Raw genomic sequence first — 25,923 nt, 5'->3', positions numbered from 1 at the left:
GTTCTAAATGCCATTTGGTTTCCGTACACTCTAATAAATCTTTAAAACTGCCCACCAACGGACCACAATCCACCTTTTCCAAAACAAAAAATGTGAATTTTTTGAAGCTATTACATTGTAAAATGTGACATGCCAGTGCATCGTTCCTGTCCTTGTTTCTCATTGCCAAAACGTGTTCATAAATCCTTCTACTTAATGACCTGATGGTTTTACCTACATAAAAACTAGTACATGAGTTACACACTGCAAGCTAAACAATGCCCACAGAATCACAAGTGTACCTGTCTTTTGCCCACAAAACTCTACGATAATGTTTTAGTTCTACAGAACCTGAATTAACTATGTATCTACACTGCATGCAATGACTACAAGCAAAAGTCCCAACAGGGTCTCTACCACTATTGTGTGACCCATTTCTTGTTCCTTCAAGAATACTTTTTATGTTGTGTGCCTTCTTGTAAGTGGACAAGGGTTTGTTACCCAAAACTTTCACTAAATCAGAATGTCCAAGCAGAACCTTCCAATTCTCTTTAATCACACCCCTGATGATGTCCATCCCATCAGAAATGGGTAATGGGAAGGCTAACTCAAACACCGTATTGCTATGTTTGACCCTAGACTCCACACTATAGTTACCTCTCAAAATGGGACTTGCTGTACTCTCACATAAGGATGTAACTTCAAAAATGATTCTTCTTAACCAAAAAAGGTCATACCCCCTTTGCATGAAAAATTCAACAGGTTTATTGACTTCAAGGTTAAAAACAGAATCATCACTAGTCAATCCACTCAGCCTAATGAGTTGTCCCTTGACCACCCCTCTTTTCATATGCTGAGGATGAAGACTCTCCCTATGCAGATACTGACTGACAAAGGTAGACTTCCTATAAATACTACTACTAAAGCCAACCTTGTTATCAAGTAGTTCTAAATGAATATCAAGGAAGTCTATCACTTTGCCAAAATCACCTAGGGTAAACTTTAGAAAGCTGGTGGAACCATTTAAGTCATCCAACAACTGGTGAAACCTTTCAAGGTTCCCTTGCCATAACAAAAAAAAAAAAAAAAAAAAAAAAAAAACAAGTCGTCAGTGTAATGCCTGTAAAATAAGATGTTCCTGGCTAAAGGGTATGTTATAAGATATTGTGTCTCCCACCTAGCCGTAACAAGGTTGGCAAACGAGGGAGCAACCCTGCAACCCATGGCTACACCAGATATCTGCTGAAAAATATAAGATCCAAACTTGAAAAACTTACTGTCCAAAATTGTCTCCATCAAAACATACAGAGTGTTGATCTTATCATTGCCAAAATCAGTGTAATCAGTCAAATATTCCATAAATAAATAAGTTCCTATTTCCTGATCAATACTTGTGTAAAGAGTATTTACGTCAAGTGTAACAAAAAATACTGAAGATATATCTATGTCTCTCAAATTAAAATCACATAACAACTCTAATAAATGCCAAGAGTCTTTCAAATAAAACCTCAAGTTTTGGACAATAGGATTTAGAATTTTATCTAACCAAATTGAAATTGGTTTCATTTTAGAATGGGTTGTAGACACTATGGGTCTAAAAGGAGGGGCTGTTCTACTTTTTTGGACATTGGGAATACCAAAGAGAACCGCTAACTTTGGATATTCCACTTGCAAAACCATATAAATTGAATGTCCAATATTCTGGACTTTGAATATTTTGCAATACAATCTACATAGCAAGGAAGGGGGAGGGGCATATCACATTCATTGGTGATGTACACATCATATTGGTATCACATTCACTGATGATGTACACTTAATATTGGTATCACATTCATTGATGACGTACACATCATATGCTCAGCAAATGCAATTCCTTTTTAATTGTCTCAGCCAAGTGATACCATGCTACAGGATACAAATCAATGCATGCATATTACACAACTGTGCCACATACTGTAATACCTCAATTACTGTGCCATCATATGTAATGTGAACACTCCCTTCTGAGGTTCAAGCATGCACTGGCCTATTCTCTTCCAGCCCTGCTGTTCCTGAAAGTGAGGGGATCATTATGCTTGTGCAAAGGTTACTGGCAGGAAAGACAGAACATTCTGCTTCTGTGTAAGTGATCCCAAAAACATAGCTTCTGCTCTGGGTATTAGTACGCTAATCCAGGGAAAATTAGTTCATTGCAAGTAGATGCCAATGAGAAGTATCTGAAAAATGAAAGTGGTGGAAGGGAGAGAACATATCAAAACAGAAAAAAAGATATACTGTCAGCTAATGCACGCAGCAAAACCCTTCAGTAGTTTAAGCAGGAGAAATTTGGTGGAGGTTGTGGGGAGACAGGAAGCAAGGTTGGAGATGGACTAGCAGGAACAAGTCAGGTGCGGTACCCAAAAGCAAGAACTGAAAGCCAGTATCAGAATTGTTGGGGAAGGCAGTTCAAGAGAAAAGGAAGGTTGAAGATAGCAGCCTGACTAGGTATGACATAAAGGCAGTAAAGAAGAGATTGCTAGGTCAATGGGCCACAAGTGTGATGAAGCAAATTATCAAGGGCTGCGTGCAAAGGTTTACGAAGAGTTAAGAAATATAAACCAGAATTAAATAGTGAAGTGACAGACCATATAGTGACCGCCTAATGGATAACTATAAAACGCAACAGATGAGGGGGACTGAGGAGCAGAGTGAACATAGCAATACACAGAGATAGCAATGCAAAAGCTGCTCTGGAGAGTTTCAGGTGTATTCTTCTCACCTTTGTTAACCAGGTAAGCCTCTCTAGTTTCATTTCCGTGGACCCTGGAAGAGACTAGGGCAGCTAATCTAAGTGATTTATTCAGATCAGACTCACAGTATATGCAAAGATAAACAATATGAATCAAGCTAGAAATAAAGACTGCAAGTCATTCTCAGTAATTTGTAAAAAGGGGGTTATATCCTAGACTGTGTTGGCACTGCTAAAGAATATGAGTATGTTTATGTTTGTGGCATATTTTAAATCTATTGTCTCATGTCGTACAGTGTACTTTGGCTATCTAATATTATCCTCCTAGGTGCTCATTTTTCTGATTTTCCTGCTTTTGGTTGTCCTGGTCCTTATTTTTTGAACTGAAATACTGGATAATATGTAACATAAAAGACTGTATATTCTAGAAATCAATATTCTGAACACCAGCAGGACCTCATAGACTAACACCTTTGGCTGAAGGGTGCAATCTCAGTTCAGCAAGTGGAGCAGTTATTGGCTCTAAACATGGTTCATTCAGTCAGTGACCGAGAAACTGAAGCTAGTTCAGTCTAAAACATCAGGCAAAGTGGAACTTCTGTAGAGTTATTTTTCATTGGAGACAAAACTCAAGTCTTCTGTTCAGGGGGTGATCCTGCACAGCCTTTCTAGATAATAACAAACTATGAGGTCCCCAAAACCACAGAGAAAGTTACAAAATCAGTTCTATCAAAAGTTCCATTTAGCCAGATAATGCTATCCAAAAGAACTTCAAACAGTCTGTCATCAAACAGATGACTGAACATATTTAGACCACTCATGTACTATCTCTAGATACCACACAAAGACAATGGTACTCGATTACAGAGAACTGTCATAAACTGACAGGATCGTCCCTTATGCAGGATTAGGTTTTCTGAATTGCACCCTCTGATTGTCTGTATCCATTCAATGGACTGTAACTTCTCCATGACTCAGAAGTCAATTAAATGGGTGATGGAAAAAAATGAATAAATGAATGCTACTTAAATTGCAAAATCTGAATGATTGGGAACTTAACTGTTAGTAACTTCTGCTTGTCTGGGTCAGTGTTCAGACAAATAAACACTTTAACTCTTGTGGTGCACATATGTTTGTTTCAATGTTTTTCTCAATTATTAACTTATAACAGGTGTGTTTTTTTGTAAATTATTTAAATACTTAAAAATGTGACTGTGTGTTGGACATTTCAAGATTTTTTCTGTGAAATAGTGCTTCACTGACGTTTTGTTGGTATTTTGAACAAGGACATTTCTTAGCAATGTGTTAACTATTTTGCAAGCAAAGTCTCTTTTATGGACAATGTCCCTGTATTATATATAAAGTAAATGTAAACATTTTTTTTTATTTTAGTCCCTTTTTTCCTTGTGGCAACATCCAGAGGAAAGAGAAGCTTATCAAAAATTGCAGGACACTATCGCTGTGCTCTGTCGTTTAACAACGCGGTTGTCGAGTCGTGCAGAAATGGTGGGAGCTGTTCGACAGGTGAGACAAATTTAAATGCTCCACCATCTAGTAAAAACAGAAATTCAGATATAGTGGTTTTACTAGAAATTAATATACTCCATTATGTAAACATTACTGATTTATATAAATGTAGAACATACAAATACAGTGCTGAAAACAGTTTTATATTTATGTTAGTGATGTTTGAAATTATATCTTTTTCCTGATTCAGTTATGTACTCTAATCCATTTATAACCTACTACCAATATTTTACCTTTGTAATCAACTATATATTCCTCACTAACAAACTCATAGGCAAATATTTATGAGAATTAAAACATTACATAGCAAAGCCTTCCGTACAGGGTGTATACTATTTTACATTTGCTTGATGGAGAAAGTATACAATAAGCCTTTTTAATTTGCGTATTAAGTGCATCCAGTATAATACCTGCCCTTCTCCCCATGTTCCTCCCTGTAAATTTCAACATCTTCCTCTTCTGTGTACCATTACTGTCCATATCCTTTCTAAATATCCTTTCATGTTCCATACATTATAACAAACGGCCTGGGACTTTGTGATTGATCTGTGCTACTTTCACAAGTGCCTCAAGCTCAGTCATCTTACCCCAATCTCCTACCTTTTACCCCTTTATCCCTCATCTTATTTAAATCAGCCTGCAGAGTATGCATATCCTCCCTGCATTCGCTTGGGTTTCCTCCCACAGACATGCATCTGGAGCATTTCTCCCCAGGCCTCCTCTAAAAATGGGTTCTGTCCTAGTGGACTTTCCTGGTAAACAAATGTTAAATAAATTTGCCTTGTAACCTCCTTACTTTTTCTTATTTTCTGTCTATATTGCCATCACCTGTACCTGTTATGTTATTAGTTTTATCTTTGTTACTGTTTAGGTCTGATCTATCACTGTCCCTCATAAGCAAACTACATATCTGACATTAGCTCATTTCATGAGTAACTAAATGCAGTTCAAAATAATTTTATCATAAATGAAAGCCATTCTCTGCAGTGTACAAACGAGACTTCTCAGAACTGTTACAACGTACTGGAAATTAACTTACACCTGACTCTAGGAACTTTGGTTTATGGACAGCCTCTTAATTCCCTTTTAGTTTTCACCTAGACAGTCTGGCCATTAACATCTCATGCTTATTACCTGACATTTTTTTATCATACACACCTTGCCCAGTCTAGAACTCAGCCCCTTTATAGCATATACTCCCCCCCTACATTTCAGAGTTCATTTACCTATAACTAAGGGCATTTTGTTACCAGCCTTGCCTTGTTATCCTCTGCTTCTAAGAGCAATACATTAAAACTAGACATTCTTTTACATAAAATTTATGATGTTTCTTTTTTTATTTTAACTTGTGTTATTGACAACGTGGTTAACCATTGCTATTGCCCATCTCTCATTTACTACCGGCTGCAACCTTAATTAATTCATTCATTAATTTATTAATTTATTTATTTATGACTTAAGTCTGTACCTACTGAAATGCTTACATAAGCTCAACTAACAGTTAACACTTTTTTCTTGCAGGATCAGATATTTGAAATTGCACTCCTTACAATATTAGGTACTTGGGGATGCAAAAGATATTTACTGTAACCCTCAAGTCCTTCCTCAAAATAATCTTCAGGACTAAATTCTCTTACAAGATTATGTTGTAAGGCCTGATTTATGCTTCTTATTCTTTGCCTCAAATATGTTGTGCTTAAGCATTAAATATAACGACTCTTGTTCTTTGTACCCGTATATCATCACGGGCCAAATAAAACTGTGACCAACAAAGGTCTGTGTAGTCAATCCATTTACACTAACTGAAAATGTCTGAAGAGGCTACCAAATCTCAAATTGTAAAGAATAGAAAAAAAAATAATAATAAAAACTCCGACTTCTCTGGGAAACCATGCACAGATTTTATTTGATTAGTGTTACAAAGGTTGAAACCATTGTACCGCTATCATTCTCCGAGTGAACACTTATGCCACTCTATTCATTCTTCTCTTACTCTACCGACTCATAAGATCAGAAACTCTTCTAAGAAGGTAACCAGACTTCTCATCACTTTGTACCTGAGATTTTTCCCCCTTCTCAGTATCATACAGACTGCTAGGAAGTGACCACCATCTCCCATAAAGACCCTCAGTAGTCCATATCCTGTCAGACCTCTTACACATTCACAAGTCCAACGGTAGCATAAACACACATTCAGGGGATCTCAATCTCTTTTGCAACATAAACAGGACATGTTGTCAGGCTAGATATATATATATATATATATATATATATATATATATATATATATATATATATATATATATATATATATATCATAAATAATACCTCTACTATAGAACCATCTTCTACAACATGTAAAGCAAAGTACTTCTCTTACTCTTTTCAAATGAAATTTGGATGACTGGGCAAGAAACTGCAAATTCACAAACAGCTTAACACCCATGCCCCTTACAAAAAGGGACAACATGTAATGTAACAATATGTACCAATTTAGTAGTGAGAGACCTGGGAACGCAAGTTGACTGTGATCTCATCTTTGACCACCATGTGTCTACTGTGGTGAGGGAGGCATTCGACATCGCTCACCTGATTTGCAAAGGCATCGCCTCAAGTGCAAAAGAGGTTATACCTCCCCTGTACTTGTCCCTCATCAGGCCTATTATTGAATATAATGCTCCCTTTGGTATGTACCGTTCCAGACACCTGCAGCAATTTGAGAGACCTCAGAGATTTCTAACTAATAAAATTCAGGGTCTCCAGCACATGTCTTATATGGACAGACTAAAGTCACTGTCACTGTACTCAGTAGCTTATAAACTGCTTAGAAGTGATTTATGTCTGGTTTAATGGAAATGCTAAACATCTGTAATTCAAATGGGGCTAGATTCTCCATTCCAGGAAAATCTTAATCTAGTCTGAAACATAAACAGGACCTGCTGGAGAGACAGATACATCTCTCTCAGAGGTTGCCACTCCTCTGGAATAGACTTCCAATCCTTATCAAATAGAGTACCTCCATAACCCTGTTTAAGCGCAACCTGGATGACTAGATGGGGAAACTGTAAATTTCTGCTGGGGATTGCCCCTGCTTCTCTCCTGGACATGGATAAACCTTGCTAGAAAAACCTTGGGTATAGACGAAACCTCTCATCTAGTATTATACAGCATTGGGATTGTAGGCTTGTAAAAATCCTCAGCCTACTAACATCCTATGAACTTATGAACCCATATGCGTGTTTTAAATGCTCTGTTCATAGGTTCATAGGTTGGTACTAGGCTATCGGCCCTAGGGCCTATACAAGCCTAGTCATAACCCTGGCTATTTCTTCCCACAGTATTTACTTCCCTGGACCCCTGTCTAGCAGGGCAACTGACGTGATCCATGGGGTGAATTTCCTATCTCCCATCCAGTCATCAAGGTTCCTTTTGAAGAGGACCAAAGAGGCACTCTGCTTGACATGTATGGGCAGTCTATTCCAGAGTCTGGGGAGTCTCTGGGTCAGGAACCTATCCCTCCAGCATGTTTTGTTCATTGTGATGACAAGGTTTAGATCCCTGGAACATGTGTCTCTGAGGGATTGGGATTTCTTTAAGTGTAGCATGTCCAACAGCTCTGGGTTTGACATGGCCTTGTATGTTAAGCAGAGATTGCCTCTGAGTAGACGATATGCAACAGAGTATAGGTGGAGTTTTTTAGACAGTCAACATAGGACATCTGCTTTAGGCCTGTGATTCTTTTAGTGAGGTATTTCTGCGGCCTTTCCAGTGGTGTTGTATTTTATAATGGGTCTAATGAGGGATCAGTACAGTGGGACAATGACCTCCTTTTTCCTTGATGAAAAGCCATTAGTGATGAGGTGTGCCATATAGAAGGATTTCCTGACTGTTGTGGCGGTGTGGTTTTCGAAGGTGAGACCACTGTTCACCTGTGTCCCTAAGTCTCTTATCACACTTTTGGTGTTTAGTGTACTGCCACCTATGTGGTAATTCATGGGTACATGTTTTTTTCCCAAAGGGGATAAATATACATTTCTTGGCATTGAGCTTGAGCCCATGGCTCTGGCACCAAGCATCTGTTTCTGTCAGGCCCTTTTGTAGAATATCCACACCATTTGGGGATTCAGTAATGGCTCCCAGTTTGCAGTCATCTGCAAACTTTGTTAGCCAGAGTCCCTTAGTATTGGCTTGTACTTCAGAGAAGTAGATGCCAAACAAGAGGGGTCCCAGAAATTAACCATGAGCTTCACTTGTTTGTTGGCTGCTTTTTATGTGGCTACTTTTACACTGTGGTTCTGTCAGTAAGCCAGTTGGCACCCCAGAGTGAGTTACTTAGGGATTAATGCCCAGCTACAGTAAGTTATGTATGATAGAGTGAGGGGGTGAAGTTGAAGAAGGCCTTGGATAGTCCAGATAGGCTGTGTGGACCACCTTACCCTTGTCCATTGCTCTGGAGACTGATTAGGAGAGCGAGATCCTTCCCAAAAACAAACTGCATGGGGGTTTCAGTGTTTCAAGGTTGCCAATTGGCTTTGCAGATATGGGACTAAAACTACCAAAAAAAAATGTAAGGCTAGGTTTCTATTGATTCTCACTGATCAGTAACTGAGTGAATATTTACAAAACTATGAGCCTACCTGTTCTGGGATAGGTGCCGCATTTGTTAGTCTGCTTTGATATCAGCTATTTATTTAAGCCATAACATATAAAATTCTCTTTAACAATGTATTATGTTCATAATCTGCTAAGCAAGGCAACACTGTGAATATATTTTTGTAAATAGCCTCGAGGAACTCCAATAAAAAATATGTGGTCCATATAGTAGGCAGTTTGCCAAATAGATGGTGTACAGTTCTATGGCTAAAACTTAGACATGGACAAATCTGTTACAATGACAGAGACTTAAAATACCCATCCATTGACGGGGTAAATTTCTTGTGCATAAACTCACTTGCTCAAAGGTCCCTTGACTTCATTAACTCCAATAACATGGACAGCTGGTTGACAACCCCACAGGGGTGCCAACAGCCTGGATCTGGTGCTTACCAATATGAGGGACCAGTGTAACACTCCCACTGTGAGGTCTTCCCGGGTGAGATCTGACCACAAATCAGTCTCATTCAAAGTAACTATCATACCTGCCCCCCCCAGCAGCAATTATACTAAAAAATATTTCCAAAGCAGATTATAACCTCTTACTGGATGGTATAAATAGCTTCACTGCACTGCATCCCTCCAGATGGAAATGGCAACTATTCCGAGTCCTACACCAGTGCTTTATACAAACACCTGTATAACTGCATTGACTCAGACTTACCTGATAGGAACAAAACAAGCTCCACAAGGAAGAGTAAACCTGCCTGGTGGACAACTGCCAAGGGTAAACCTGCCTGATGGACAACTGTCATTAACAGACTTTTCAATAAGAGGAAGAAATTGTTGTCTAAGAGTAACAGGGAGAGAGCCCTAAACTGGAAACACTCCCTCCTCAGCTTAAACAAGCAAATAAGACTTCTTGTGAAGTCCTCCAAAGCAAACCATTAGGGGTCGCCACAGTGGAACTCCGGTCCGCTAATGATTGGCAGTAGATTTTTACGTGCCGAGTTGCCAGCCCTGACGCACAATCTTCAACGAATGTATGCCCATTCACGCATGTCTCCACACAGAAGACGCTCTAGCTGAGAATCGAACAGGACAACGTCTTACTGCAGTTATCTTCATAAAACTAATAGTAGCTTACAAACCTCTCTTAATCAGAGATAAGCCCACTGTGAAAAAAATCAGCGTCTGTCATGAAGGAGCTATGGAAAACCTCAGGCACTGCTTTGCTATCACAAATTGGGATGTCTTCAGGGAGGCAGCCATGGTGAACAATCTGGTAAACATAGATGAATATACTGAAACAACTATGGCTTACATATACAAATGCATGGTGGATGTACCAAATATCAAAAATATTATGGTAAGAGCCAACCAAAAACCATGGCTAAACAGCAAGAAGCACAAGTTGCTGAGGGTAAGAAACACTGCTTTCATGGCAAAGGATAAGAAGGACCTAAGTGAGACAAGGGCTAATCAAAAAAGGGTATCAAGGAGACTAAGAAGGAGTATGGAAAGTGGATACAAGGATGCTTCAAGGATGCGAAAGACTCAAGCCTGTGGCATGGTATTTAACAGCTAACGGTCTACAACACCAAGTAAGCTCAGTGCAATGATAGCACTGAATGTCTGGACAGTCTAAACACATTTTTGACTGCAGGTTTGAAGGGAAAAACAACCTGGAGGTGGTAAAGCTTCTCAATGACCAAAATGAGGCAATATTCAACTTCACTGCTGTGGATGTAAAGAACCAGCTGAGGAAAGTGAACCTCAGGAAGGATGATGGCTCTGATAACATTTTGGGGAAAGTATTGAAAGGTTGTGCAGACCAACTCAGCATAGTCCTGCCGGACATCTTCAATACTTCACTTGTCCAGGAAAAGGTACCGGGATACTTCAACCAACATAATCCCTCAGCCCAAAAAAGCCAACCCCACATGCCTAAATAATTACAGGCCAGTGGCCCTTACATCAAATGTAATGAAATGCTTCAAAAGACTGGTTAAAAGGCATTTGACTACAGTACTACCCCAATCCTTTGACCTGCTGCAGTTTGCCTACCGGGCAAACAGATCAACTGCTGATGCCATTTTGGTGGCACTTCACCTCATATTGGAATATCTTGACAGGCTGTTGTTCATAGATTTCAGCTCGGCATTCATTCTGTTGATTTCTGTGCAACTTATAGAAAAGCTAACCAACCTTGGCATAGATAAAGGACTGTGGAACTGGATTATTGATTTCCTGACTGGAAGACCACAAAGGACCTGTGGCAGTAACTACACTTCAGGGAGCATTACAGTCAACACCAGAGTACCCCAAGGTTGTGTGCTGAGTCCTCTACTGTTCTCAGTCCTTTCCCATGACTGCTCTGCAAAAGCTAGCAACAACCACATCATCACATTTGCAGATGACAGCACAGTGGTGGGACTCGTAAGTGGTGATGAGAAAAGTGTGAATAGGAATGAGGTCATCTCCCTAACTGAATGATGCAGTAACAACAATTTGGACCTGAATGTCAATAAAACAAAAGAAATCATTACTGACCTTAGGAAAAGCTCTGCCATTCACCTGCCCCACAAATCAATGGTGAAGAAGTGGAGAGATTCCAAACTACAAAGTTCCTGGGGGGGTACATATATCTGAGGATCTTTCTTGGAGTAAAAACACAATTGAGCTAATTAAAAAAGCCCACCAATGACTAGACTTCCTAAGAAGGCTTAGAAAATTAAAGCTGTCTGTGAATGCTCTAAATACCTTCTACAGAGGAGCCATTGAGAGCATTATCACCAGCAAGTGCACTGTATGGTTCGGTAACACCACAATGGCCAAAAGGAAGAGGGTCTATATTATATGTTCAAAGTCTGAAAACTTCGAATCTCATGTGATTGACTCCATATGAGTGAAGTTTTCAAACATCAAACATAAAATATAAACAAACTAAAAATAAAAAAAAACTACCTGAATGCTCAATGCAGGGGGGCAAGCCCCCCTGCACCCCCCACATGGGTGGCTGCACCTCCCACATACCCTCCTACTTAAATATACCAACTCTGAGATTGCACTACATTGAAGTGAAGGGAAATATTCCCTACGGTGATCCCCGTTGAAACGTTCAATGTTTGAAAACTTCGTCGTATGATGTCGATCATATGAGATTCTAAGTTTTCAAACTTCGAACTTACAATATACACCCAAGGAAGAAGCTGCAAAAAATAATAAGAACAGCAGAAAAGATCTTGGGCACTAGTTTTCCTACAGGTTCCTATAGTTTACAGGATCTCTTTGAACTGAGATGTAAAAAGAGGTCCCGCAAAATAATGAGTGACACTTCTCATCCAGTATATGATTGGTTCATTCAATTTGCATCTGGTAGACGGTTACAGAGTATCTGCTGCAGGACCTCCAGATTCATGAACAGTGTTTATCCAACTGCAATAAGACTCATTAATGCAGATGTAAATCTTGATATATCAAAACTGTGACAGATTGTTACAATCTCATTCTTTTCCTATTTTCCGTACAGTAAATTCTATTTATTGCATACTAACATTAATATATTCTCATGTAAGTGCAATTCCAGTCATTTCTTATGTGCAATATTACCCAGTCTTGCCTCTGTGCATAGTGTACTTTTCCTTTCATGTGTTAATCATCTAGTAGTCAGTGTTGTCCAGTGTATATAAATAGTGTACAAGCATGTGTGTCAGGTACCTAGATATTTACTTTTGTACTGTAGTTCTTGTTTATTCTTTAATACCTATCATATGTTGCCTTTTTGTGTTTGTTTTTTCTGTAAAAGAGTTGACACTTGAAATTTCGTTTAGGTAGCACTTGTGTTTCCTAAATGACAATAAAGTTTCTTTTGAATCTTTTGAATCAGCTAGGTATCGACCCTTATATCATTAGATGGGTCACTAACTGGCTCACTGATAGAACACATATAGTCAAAACAGGGAAATCCACCTCCAACAGCAGATTTGTAACCAGTGTTGTTCCACAGGGATCAGTCCTAGGACCTCTACTGTCTGGAATCTATTTCTCCGAAGTTCAAGCAAAAGCTAAAGGTCTGTGGCTGGCAAAGATTGCTGATGACTGCATAAAGGGAACAGTCATAGAATCTGCAAATGATGTCAACATCCTACAAGAGGGTCAAATACAAACAAATGTTTGGTGCCAAAGTCATGGCCTTAAACTCAATGCAAAAAAAGTGATGTTCCTGCTAACTACCACATCAATAGTAAAACCCTAAGTATGCACTCAGTGGCGAGAGACCTGGGCACACAGGTAGAGACAGCAATCTTACTTTGATCAGCATGTCTCCACAGTGGTAAAAAGGGCATTGTACATTGCTCATCTCACATGTAAGAGCATTGCCTCCAGAAAAAAGTTATAACTTCCCTGTACTCTTCCCTCATCAGGCCAATAACTGAGTACAATGCCCCTTTTGGTATGTACCTTTCCAAGCACCTGCAACAATTGGAGAAACCACAAAGGTTCTTCACAAGGAAAATTCAAGGTCTTCAGCATCTGTCCTATGTGGATCATCTGAAATCACTGTCACTTTATTCTGTTTCATACAGACCGCTCAGAGGTGATCTCTGCCTTGCATATAAGGCAATCTCTGACCCTGCTTTATTGGAATTGCTGCATAACCACAAGTCAAATGATACACAGATTACTCACTCCAAAGACTTTAACCTGGTATGTGACATTAATAGAACCTGCTGGAGGGAGAGATCTGTCTCCCAGATGTTACCTTGGAACAGACTCCCACTTCATGTCAAATAAAGCACCTCACTGGCCCTCTTCAAATACAATCTGGACGATTGGATGGGTAACTAGAAATTCACTTTGGGGTTCCACCTGTGTTCTATTTTGGACATGGGCATTAAGTGCTGATCGTGGAAATAAGAGTAGAACATGGCTAGGCTTGTTAGCCTTGTAACTTCCTATGAGCCTATGAACATTGAGTGTATTGTTGGCCAGTAACAGTTATTTCCTTATATCTGATTCATATTAGTTATAAAATAAGAATATTGTAACACGCACATAAAGCAAAACAATTACATTAAAACACAGGGGATCAATATTCTTTTGTGGTGATTACATGGCTACCACACAAAGTCAAATGCTACCTTCATTGGAAATGCAGCCTCTTTTCAATAAATAGCAAAAGTAATTTTAGTGTTAATAATTAAACAAAAGAATTTTATAATAAAGGACACTCTTGCACTTTCAAAGGAACAATGATTACTACTTGCTTTTCTTCTTCTGTATCTTTGTCAGCTATGTAGACATGAAGGGTACAGAGCTGCAAACTCATTCAGTAACAGACATTCAGGATGTTTTTAAGAAAACGGAACAATATCGTCTCTACAGAAATGCTGTAAAGTTAAATAAACAGATTAATAAATTAGATAATCTTAAGATAAAGAGCAACATCTATTGCATTATTATCATAATGAAGTGTTGCAGAGTTTCTGCTCAATTCACTATGCTTCCCAGATAAGGGGGGAACAAATGGGGCAAATGCCCTGGCTCTCCGTGGTGCATGTTTTTTTCTTAGACATGTTATAGAGCACATTAGTTTTGCTGTTATTTGCTGTTTTGGTGAAAATGTCTGCCCCATAATTTACAAGGACAAAATATGAACTTCAAACCAAAGACCACCATATTGCTGTGACAGAACATTCTTGAACCTTACACAATTTATCCTTCATTGTATCTCCTCAAGGTCAAAAGAATATATAGACTCACTTTATTTTTCTCTTATTAGATCTTTCATTGAATATAGTGCTCCCCTGGCAAGTACCTGGTTAAATAAACACATAAACTGACTTGAGAGATCTTAGGGGTTCCTTACTAAAAATATCTCAGTACCCTTAACTACTCTGATAGATTAAAAAGCCTTGTCCCTCAACTCAGTGTCCTACAGACTCCTGAGGAGTGATCCCTGCCTGCTTATCCTTCTGTGCCATGAATGATGCCGCACTCTTTGGGCTCCTTCACCTAAGCAGAACCGGAGGTAGAGTAACATCTGCTCCAGGGACCTAAACCTTTTACTGTCATATCAACAACACTAGATGTGGCAGGTACCTAAATCAAAGTAGTTTAACTTGTGGAATAGGATGCCCTTACATATCAAGTAGAGTCATACATCTCAACTCTCCAGATTTTTGCAGTGTTTGTCTCATATCATTGGCCTGTTCCTTATAAAATTTGTGATTTTCTGGCAAATCATCGGAGATTGAAATCACTAAATAATGACAGTCAATTGAGTTTCAGACTTCATATCCTTCAGAAAATGCATGTTAACACAACTCTTTCCTAAATTTATGAGTAATATTTAAAATCTGACCCTATTTTGGGGGGCTTTGTCCCCCAATTATTTTTAGCTTTATCCAGATTTTTTGTGCTAAGTTGTTTAGAAGAGTAAGTAGAGTTTCTTTCCAGTAACTTTTCAAACCAGTCTGAATGAATGGATGGATGATTACAAATTTTCATCTGGGTTATATCAGAAAAGAATCTATTTAATGAAGGACATTGTCAGTCCCCCTTCAAGGCAAGGTGATACGACTGAGCTTCTCAATGCCCCCCTTTGTCAGTAAGTTTAGTAAGAACTCTATGAACCTATAAGGTGATATACCTTGTTCTTATATGACGCCATGGCTCCCAAAGGTTTGTTAATGCTCTGATGCTCAGTACTTACACCCTCTGTTGAAAGAATAAAACAAACACACCTCAGATGACAGCAGCATGCCAAAATGCCAGTTATGCTTGGGTATGCTGTCCTTTTTATTGCCATCTAAACAGTACTGTAATGGAAGGACCACCATGCTGCAAACCTGCTTTTATGTTCTGTTACACATAGTCCTTCTGCTAGAAAAATATTGTATTTTGTCCATAATAATTTCTTCTGTTATAATACTGTTACACTTAATAACTCTTGCTAATATGTGCATATTGTACTTTGTACATACTAGCCTCTGTAGTTTGTATATACTGAGTCACATTACTGCACAAATACTGCATTGTGCACACATTTAAATACTAACTTCTCTTACTACACAAATACTGCATTCCATAAATACTGATTTATGCTACTATACAAATACCACACTCAGTATATGATTACCCCTACTCAAACAAATACTAAAGTCTGTGCATACTAGTTTACTGCTACTTCATAAATACTGCCCTTTGTACTGAATTATATAATCCATACCATGTACCCACACACACCAACTCCTGCTAGCATACAAATGCTGTACTTTGTACATACTTCCCCCTGCTAGTAAAGTATACATATTATGGGTCTATATCACGGCATTGAAAAGGACATTAACCAAATGGCTTAAAAATCGAAAATTACGTTCATCGAGGTGTGTATTGTGAGATCGCGGTACAGTGAAGATCAGAAAAATTGCCCTTTCCTGACAGTAGTGCGATCTCAGAGTTGGTATATATAATTAACAGGGGGATGTGGGGCATACAGCCCCCCACAAGAGCGACTTTGATGAACTGCATTTTTGTTTTTAAGCAGTTCGGTTAACATCCTTTTCGATGCCGTGATATAGACCCCATATTACATTCCATTCATACTAACTGATACTTCTAAACAGGCGCAGCAGTTCATAAGTACTAAGTTTGGTTTTATAGTGAATGTTTCATTGTTCACCATGACTGGTTGAAAGTTCCAGTAAGACAAACCAAATTATTTATTTTCAATATATGCAATGCTTTATTTAATTATTTCCACACTGTACAAGAAGGGGAACACTTGACCTGCCTGAAATTAACATCTTAGAAGTTCTATGGGAGATAACTTGACAATTTTCATCTGATGAATGTAAACTACTGCTGTGTTCAGGTACAAATTCTTAGCAAATGCCCATGTTACAGTCTAATCACAAAACTGAATCTTTTTCTTAAATAACAGGAACAACGCATGTCAAAGGCCACAGAGATTATGATGCAGTATGTAGAAAATTTAAAGAGAACTTATGAAAAGGACCATGCAGAATTAACAGAGTTCAAGAAACTGGCAAATCAGAACACCTCTCGGCATTATGGAGGATCTGGTAACAGTGCTGTTAATGTGTATATAATCTATTTGCACCACAGAATGATGCAGGTATATTTAGTACATCATTGTTAGATGGTTTGGATTAACTAAAAGGAACAGTTAGCAGTAAGGGTAGCAGCTATAAGTTTGAACTGGTGTCAGCATATACCAAAACACTTCTAGTATATCTGCTGTGTGCTCTATGATAAAATACCCTTTCAGACTAATTTTGGGGTTTGATCTGAACTGAATTTCTTTCTACAAACCTTACGTTGTTTTTTTTTGTTTTTTTTCCCCTCTTTGGCAACAGTCTTCATCTGAAACTAGGTGCTCCTGTTTATTACCATTCATTACCATCCTAGTTGACTATCCGGCTTTCCCTGAAACAAAGCCATCACTTGTGACTGGGATATACTGGTGATGGACACTAGAATCAACATGACTGTTTTAGTGTAAAGCTCAGATAGGCACCTATGTAGTATCATCCTTGGTGACCGAGTTACTTTTGGTGTTCTTGTATCCCCGTGAGATGGACTAGCTGCCACTGGACACCAACCCCCATTGTCTAGCTCCTGAGAACCCAGGCTCACATTCAAACGTTGACTGCTAGCACTGTGGTCAGAGTTTTATTCCTCTGTACCACAAAGCTGACTTCATTATCCCCTAATTGTCTTATATGTCTGCCTGTCTATGTTTCTTACTCTCAGTCTCTTTATTTATCTATCTATCTAGGCTCCATGATGTAAGCTTGGTACATTAATGCTTGACCCGAAGATGTGCAGTCATGCATAGCTCTCAACCTTCCATCTCCAAAATGAGGAACACTAGCCCGCATAATGTGGAACAAATGGGCAAAATGTGGAACACATACTAATGGCTTACTAACAACTTCAACTAGGAAGCCCATAGGATAGTTAAAATATGCTGGTTTTACTTATAAAGAAGATCTTTTAATGAATTAATATGATTCATTTCTATTTACCATGGATTTTACTTAAAAAAATTCCTAACACTGAATGTGTGACAGAATCTTTCAATGTGGAACATTGAGGAACTTTGAGGAACATGAACTTTTTAAGTCCCCAATGAGGCACATTCATCGTAATGAGGTACACTTGAGAGATATGCAGTCATGAAGTATCAATGGGGCAGTGAAGTCATGACAACTGTTCTGCTGCTAATGGATCTTGAATGGGACTTTTGCCCCTCTATACTCCAAACATGACAGGAAGTGCCCTACATCCCCCCATTAACTTAAAGATACTAACTCAAGAATTACTGTACCTTCAAGAAAAGTACATTCTCCAAGATATGACAGCCTCAGCCTTTAAACCAAATTTAATTAAATTGTACATTTGGAATCACTCATTAGAGTGTTGATTGCAAATGACTGACAGCTAAATCCCGCACCCTTCTCTCTAGCTATGTATCTATGTAAGTATGTATGTATCTATCTGTGACTCTATCTCTGAATATCTATCCCCTCTATTTCTCTCTTTTATATATATATATATATATATATATATATATATATATATATATATATATAGTGTCAGCAAACGAGAAGTGTTTGAATGCTTTCACCAAAACTAACTTCACTGACAAATTTCTCTCTTTCTCCACTGTTGTGCAACCTTGGGGTTGGTATATATAGCTTGGAGGGGTCTACACACATGTGGGTGCAGGGGCTTGCCCTGTGTAAAAAAAATGCCCTATGTTCACTAAACACAGTTTTGTCAAGAAGTTTTTGTATTTTTTTTACCTTCACCAAAACTACCTTTGGTGAGTCAACGTAATTCCATCCATCCATCCATCCATCCATCCATCCATCCATCCATCCATCCATCCATCTATCTGTTCGTGTTTACTAACCAGGAAGTTCCAACTAGACAGAGTGCATATTCAGTAGAGATCCTGGGAGAAAAGCTCTAAATACAATGTAAAATGAATGCAGTTTTTGTATTTGAGATGAAAGCAAACAATAAAATACTTGAAAACAAACCAATATTAATTGATGGAGGTAGTTTTAATGGAAATGCACGTTCCACAGCAGAATTAGATTAGAGACATTCACACACACACACACACACACACACACACACACACACACACACACACACACACACACACACACACACACACACGTAGACATCCAGATGCGTACACACATATACATACAAGTACATACACAGACACATTTATAAACAATACACTTACACACATACACAGACGCACACACACAAAAACACATAGATGCAGATGCAGACATACAAGTACACACACAAATGTGCACATGCACACACACATACACGCGCACACACACACACACACACACACACACACACACACACACACACACACACACACATACACACACATACACATACACACACACACACACACACACATGCAGATGAGCATACACATACAAACATAAGTGTATACACAGACACATTCACAAACAGTACATACACCCACATACACACATGCATGCATGCACATGTGCACACACACACACACACACACACACACACACACACACACACACACACACACACACACACACACACACACACACACACACACACACACACATGCTTACTCACATACAGACTTTATTGACACTAAAAAGAGGGAATCATTACTTTCCTTACATGTCCTGATGCAGTGTACTGAAACATTTATTGCAGCTAATATTATAGTATTTTCAGATGTGTTACTTGCTTTCAGATCCTGGGCAACTTTTGTACTACGGTACCGAACTCCTTTGAACATAGAAGAAGAAGTCCTATACTTAATTCTTTCAGACTTGATTATCATCAGTAATTTGGTATTTGAAGTGGCAGCATTTCTTGTTTATATTTAACAATTGCATATTGTGTTATATATGGGAGCATTCCTTGTTTATATTTAACAATTACTAATTGTGTTATATGTGGCAGCATTCTTTATTTATATTTAACAATTTCTAATCGTGTTGTACGTGCATTGTTCCTGGTTAGACCCATGACCATAATGTCTGCATTCAGAACTCCAAAACGAGTGCACAGTTGTATATTATTGGACAAGCCTGTAATTCTGAAGATTGTTTTATTTTTCCTGTGGCATTAGAATCCTTTGTATTAACATCAGTAGATGTACGTATGTGCAGACTTTATTTTAGTGATACTGCAATGCAAATATTTCTTCAACTTTGTCAGCTTAAAATGATAATGTTTACATATATGTATTTCAAAATATTGCTTATTTATTTATTGACATTTGTTAACTGGGTTACTCCATCTGGGCTACAAGCCCATTTTTCAGTGGAGACCCGAGGAGAAAAGCTCCAGTTACAAAAACTGTTTACAGTATAATAAAAAAGTAACACTCCAGAGTAGTACAATTAAAAATACAGTATAAACACAAATGAGGTGGAAAAATATTGAGTGAACCAAACACAACCATTAATCAAAAAAAATCAGTCAGTAGGAACACTGGTCTCAATAAAGGCCAAGTCACAACACAAAAATCCAGTTAAAATATTTTAATAACAGCAACTTGGTATCCACAGATTGAATGCTTTCTTTCCACTAAGGGAACTTCTTCAGAATCTGTTATTATTTTAATAACAGCAACTTGGTATCCACAGATTGAGTGCTTTCTTTCCACTAAGGGAACTTCTTCAGAATCTGTTATTATTTTAATAACAGTAACTTGGTATCCACAGATTGAGCGCTTTCTTTCCACTAAGGGAACTTCTTCAGAATCTGTTATTATTTTAATAACAGCAACTTGGTGTCCACAGACTGAGCGCTTTCTTTCCACTAAGGGAACTTCATCAGAATCTGTTATTATTTTAATAACAGCAACTTGGTATCCACAGATTGAGCGCTTTCTTTCCACTAAGGGAACTTCATCAGAATCTGTTATTATCTTAATAACAGCAACTTGGTATCCAGAGATTGAGCACTTTCTTTCCACTAAGGGAACTTCTTCAGAATCTGCTATTATTTTAATAACAGCAACTTGGTATCCACAGATTGAGCGCTTTCTTTCCACTAAGGGAACTTCATCAGATACAGTATAATAAACAGTTTGCCATATAATAAAAAAAGTAACACTCCAGGATAGTACAATTAAAAATACGGTAGGACAGGAATCCAGGTGTGAGAATCAGACACATAATAAAATACAAGTGGCATTGTACAAAAAATACAAAATGGACAGCAGAATTAAGGCTTTCAATAATGTGAGGTTGAATGCACTAGTTAAATAAGTATTGGTTTAATAAGTGAACATAGGCAAAGCCAAGTATAAAAAAAGCACATATGTGATGGGAATGAAATAGAAGGGTATGGAGGGGTTAGGCAGGGTCCCGGCAGGGGCAAGTTTTGTTGTTTTGTTGTTTGGTGCTTACTCTTTGAAAATAATATTTTAAGTGTGTTTTTAAAGCTATCAGAGTAAATCATTCATATTTATGCTATATGTTGCAGTATGGAAAGATCAGACAATATTTGATTCTTGAAATATTTTCAAGTTATAAATATCGTGACAACAGAATATATACCCACTCTTTACATTTACATGCTGATCTTGTTGTTGTGTCTTCCTGCTTTTCCCGGTTAGGGGTCGCCACAGCGGAACTCCGGTCCGCTAATGATTGGCAGTACATTTTTACATGCTGCGTTGCCAGCCCTGATGCACAACCTTCAACGAAGGTACGCCCATTCAAGCATGTCTCCACACAGAAGATGCTCTAGCTGAGAATTGAACAGGACAATGTCATACTGTGAGGCGACAACGCTACTGCCGCACCACCACCGCAGTTACATTTATATGCTGATCTAGTTTACATACTTGTCTCAGTCTTAGAAAACTTGCTGTAATAATTAGTAATTATAAAAATAAATAATGTGCTTCATCTGTAGTACTCTAGTATATTATATCCTTGGAAATCATCTTGTAAGTCTGATACTTAAAATGTACTGTGAAGAAGGATAGCAAATGTATTTTGTAGGTCCAGTAAAAGTAAAGTTATTCTGAAAGAAAGTAGAAAGTGGATTTAATTTACCACAGGTTTAGGAAGAAATTATTGTTCCCTCTAAGGGAAATGCTATAGTATCATCCTTTCTATGTGATTTGTTTGTCCCCATGCGTGCCGGCCATAAAGCCTCCTCTCAGCTGGCCATGTTCTATTTGTTCCATTTAGTGAGGAATTTCACTTCTGTTCAGGGTGACAGCTGTCTGAAGAGGACTGTTGTTCAAGTAGTCATGAGATTGCTTTATTCTGTTGCCAATATCATGACAATGAGATCTTTTCTTAATGCCTTAAGCCTTTCCCTTTATGTTGAGAGGTGTTGAATGTGCAGTTTTGCAGAGCAACACAATGCATTTGTCATGGAAGTGCACACCTCTGCATACCTTTGTTGAAGGCTGGTAAGCCTACCTCCCACCCCCTCACATCTCACATATCCAGTTCCATCCTTCCTTCAAAGCATTGTGGGTGCGAGTATCCAGCTCCACACCATGCTCCTCCAGTATGGCCACCCAACCTATCCTGACACATCCCACGCACACCCTGGCCACTAACTGAGCTTGGGTTGCCTGGGCCGTAGTCAATGCTTCATCCCTTTGTGCCACTTGAAGCTTTTATACATGCTTTTAATTTCTCTTCTCCCTCATAGGCAGAAAAGATACATGCATTGTTGATATTTCACTTTCATCTAAGGTGGCACCACATTATAGTGACAAAATAACTGAATTCCACAACTGGCTGCAAAACTGGAGTCTATCATGACAGAGTCATTTTCTGTTTACATGCAAGGAGATTTTTGGTATGCCAGCTGATTTGCATGTGTCAATTTCCAATATTCACCTCTCTTTTCAGTGAGTGAACAATCTGAGTATAAAATGTTCAGCCTTTTGTGCCTTTGCAAGGCAAAACTGATGAAGGTTTGCATAATCACTGAAACATGATACAAAGATTTATTAAGCCTGCCCCTTATTCCAAAGTTTAACACCTACCACTCTCTTAGATCTGACAGAACTGATGGAGAAGAGTCCATTTTCACCAATTAAAGTATAAAAGCTAGATAACTTGGCCAGTACACCAATGATAAACTATTAAGCATCCAGGTAACCTTAAGTATTATTGAATGCCATGTAAGTCACAGCACATTGCTGGTAAGCTATTTGGTATCTAGGTAACCTTAAATAATATTGAATGCCATTTAATTCACTGTACACTACTGGCAAACTATTAGTGATCCAGGAAACCTTAAATAATATTTAATGGCATGTAATTCACAGCACACTACTGGTAAAATATTAGGTATTGGGGTAATCATAATTGATATTGAATGCCATGCAGTTCACAGCACAGTACTAGTAAACTATTAGGTATCTGGGTCTATATTAGAACATCAAATGTTCTAAATATCGAATGCTCTAAAGAGTGAAAATACAAGACCTCGAAGTGCTTTTTTTGAGATTGCAGTACAGTGAAGATCGGAATATCTGCCCTTTCCTCACTGTAGTGCAATCTCGGAGTTGAAATATATATTTAGAGGTCTATATTAGAACATCGAAAGTTTAATAGTTCGAATCACTAAAGGTCGACCTTTATTGATCGAACTATTAAAACATCGAATGTTCATAAAAATAAATTAAAAAAAGAAAAACTAAAGGGTGTAGGCAGGGGGGCAGTCCACCTGCACCCCCCACACCTCCCTCTACTTAAATATACCAACTCTGAGACCGCACTACATTGCAGTAAATGGAAATCTCCCCTTATGGAGATTTCCGTTTAAACGTTCGATATTCTCAGCATTCGCTATTGTCGTGTTGATAATATCAGATTTGATATTGCCGGCTTTCGACAATGTAATATAGACCCATATTTAGTGGGGAGTGTGGGGGGTGCAGCCCCCCACAATAACGATTTTGAGGTCCTGCATTTTTGCTCTTTAGAGCATTCGATAGTTAGAACATTCGCTGTTCTAATATAGACCCTAAGTATCCAGGTAACCTTAAATAATATTGAATGTCATGTAATTCACATCACACTAGTGCTAAACTATTGGATTTCCAAGTAACCACAAATAATATCAAATGCCATGTAATTGCTGTTATTGAGCTATGCCTCTATGACGTGCATGAAGATTACTTGTAAGAACATAATAAAATAATAATCAAACCTAATATACTAATCATGAAGAAATCAATTACCCTACAACTGACTGGTACAATTACACCACTGGGAAAACAATACACAGAATATCTCCTCAATCTTGTTAGTACAAATCGCTTACAGCCAATAGAATGATACCCAGCTATGAGGAGTAATATACCAGATGTCACCATAAATACCACTTGTTTGTTTGTTTTGCCCCAGCTTCTTACTGTCCTTACTCAAACCAGGCCAAGAAGTTGGCAGATTAACTACGACAACCAAGGCAAACATTTTACACAATATATCCATTTTCAGAAAATTCTGGTAGCGTCCGACAAATTACATCCCCATTTGAAGAAACAACATAGGAAATTCAAACACAAACCACAGTGGTTGAACCATAAAATAAACAGCACAAAAAAAAAAACAACTTTTGTTCAATATGAAAGGGTACAAGGGTTTATGACTTAAAGGACTAATAGGCTTGGACAACTGAGTTACCCTCAAAGTTTAATTAATGATGGACATAGCAAATACTCTTCCTATAAAGCATTTTCCTCAGCTACTAACAAAACCTAAACCAAAAGAAAGCTTCCAAATGTATATGAGAAAGTACAGTCTCTGACAAAAAACAATTTTGTATGAAGACTAAAAGATATTGGTAATTGTTTTGCACCTATATAAGAAAAATCGGGATCACTTTCCAGGACTGTAGTGCCCTGTTGATCAATGGGACAAAGGAATGTGAACTCTAAGAAATTGCCAACCTTCTTGCAAGTAATTTAGGTCAAATTTTAGTAAGGCAGTGCACAGAGTATCCCTATAATAACATCCAAGTTGCAAACATCCATACATCTCCTAAGATCATACTGTGTGCCAGTTCTATGTGATGTTAGAAAACTCCATTTCTGAGATCCTGGACAATATCTACGTTTGCTTTCTTATCAGTACAAAACAAAATCTAACCAGTAGCTTTCATCTTCAAAAGTAACTCTGTAGTTGATCCTATTAACTATGAACCCATCAGCCATTGTCACCAGCAGGGTTAATGATAAGAATAGCCATGGAACCAAGTTGGAAAGATATTAGTTAATTACTGTGTCAATATGAATTTGGTAAAGTCAGTTCATTCCCATTAAATCTGGTCACCTGCTTTGAGGAAGTCACGGGCGCTCTGCATTTGTGATCATCAGTGCATGCAACTTACGTGAATTTGACCAATGATTCAACACCATCCCACATACTGGCATCATGGGTAAAGGAAAGAGGTCAGAGTTAACACTTATTAATCTGCTGGACAACTACTTGAAAATCAAGAGGAACTCAAATAATGATAGGTCCCCAACTATCCACACCAATAAAAGTCACCACAGGGGTAGTGTAAAGCTTGGTACTCAGTCTTCTGCTTTGGAATATTTTTTCTTGAATGCCTAAGTTGACATCAACACCCCTTGAATGATTACTTTTGCTGGTAATTACAAGCATGGTATGATTGGTATTACTTCAGCAGGAACTTGAATGAAACCTATTGCTGCTATAAAATCAGTGCTTTGACTATCATTATCAATAAAAACAATCATAACTGCATGTGAGATTTAGAAAAATCTATCAGTCTACTAAGCTGACAAAAAAAAATGAAACTGGATATTATCAAAAAGGACTTTAGTAAACTCACAAATTCAAGTTTTTCTTTTGTCTTTCGCATGGCAGACTTTCAGTGTAGCTTTTCATGGGAATGTCTAGTCAATCTAAAGAAGCCATTGTTCCTCTCTACACCTCATTTGTTTGGCAAGTTGTTGCATACAATACTCCTATCTTTATTCTCTAACTACAAATGTTGTACAATGCAAAAGGGCACAGTGGTTT

The 25,923-nt window shown here is 38.2% G+C and overlaps 1 protein-coding gene across 1 annotated transcript in view; it reads left to right on the top strand.

Moving 5' to 3' along the window:
* The window catches only part of IRAG1 (inositol 1,4,5-triphosphate receptor associated 1), a 1,344,613-nt gene that overhangs the window by 1,128,022 nt on the left and 190,668 nt on the right, over positions 1-25,923 (top strand). The window contains exons 17-18 of the mRNA XM_044059494.1: positions 4,103-4,234; positions 16,779-16,920. Of these exons, the coding sequence (XP_043915429.1) occupies positions 4,103-4,234; positions 16,779-16,920 (274 nt within the window). The remainder of the gene's footprint in view (positions 1-4,102; positions 4,235-16,778; positions 16,921-25,923) is intronic.

This window comes from Protopterus annectens, chromosome 17.part0, assembly GCF_019279795.1.
Source record: "Protopterus annectens isolate FY-2018-M chromosome 17.part0, PAN1.0, whole genome shotgun sequence".
NCBI classification, from domain to species: domain Eukaryota; kingdom Metazoa; phylum Chordata; order Ceratodontiformes; family Protopteridae; genus Protopterus; species Protopterus annectens.
Note: the sequence above shows the minus strand (reverse complement) of the source record. Positions and strands in the feature narration are given on the sequence as shown.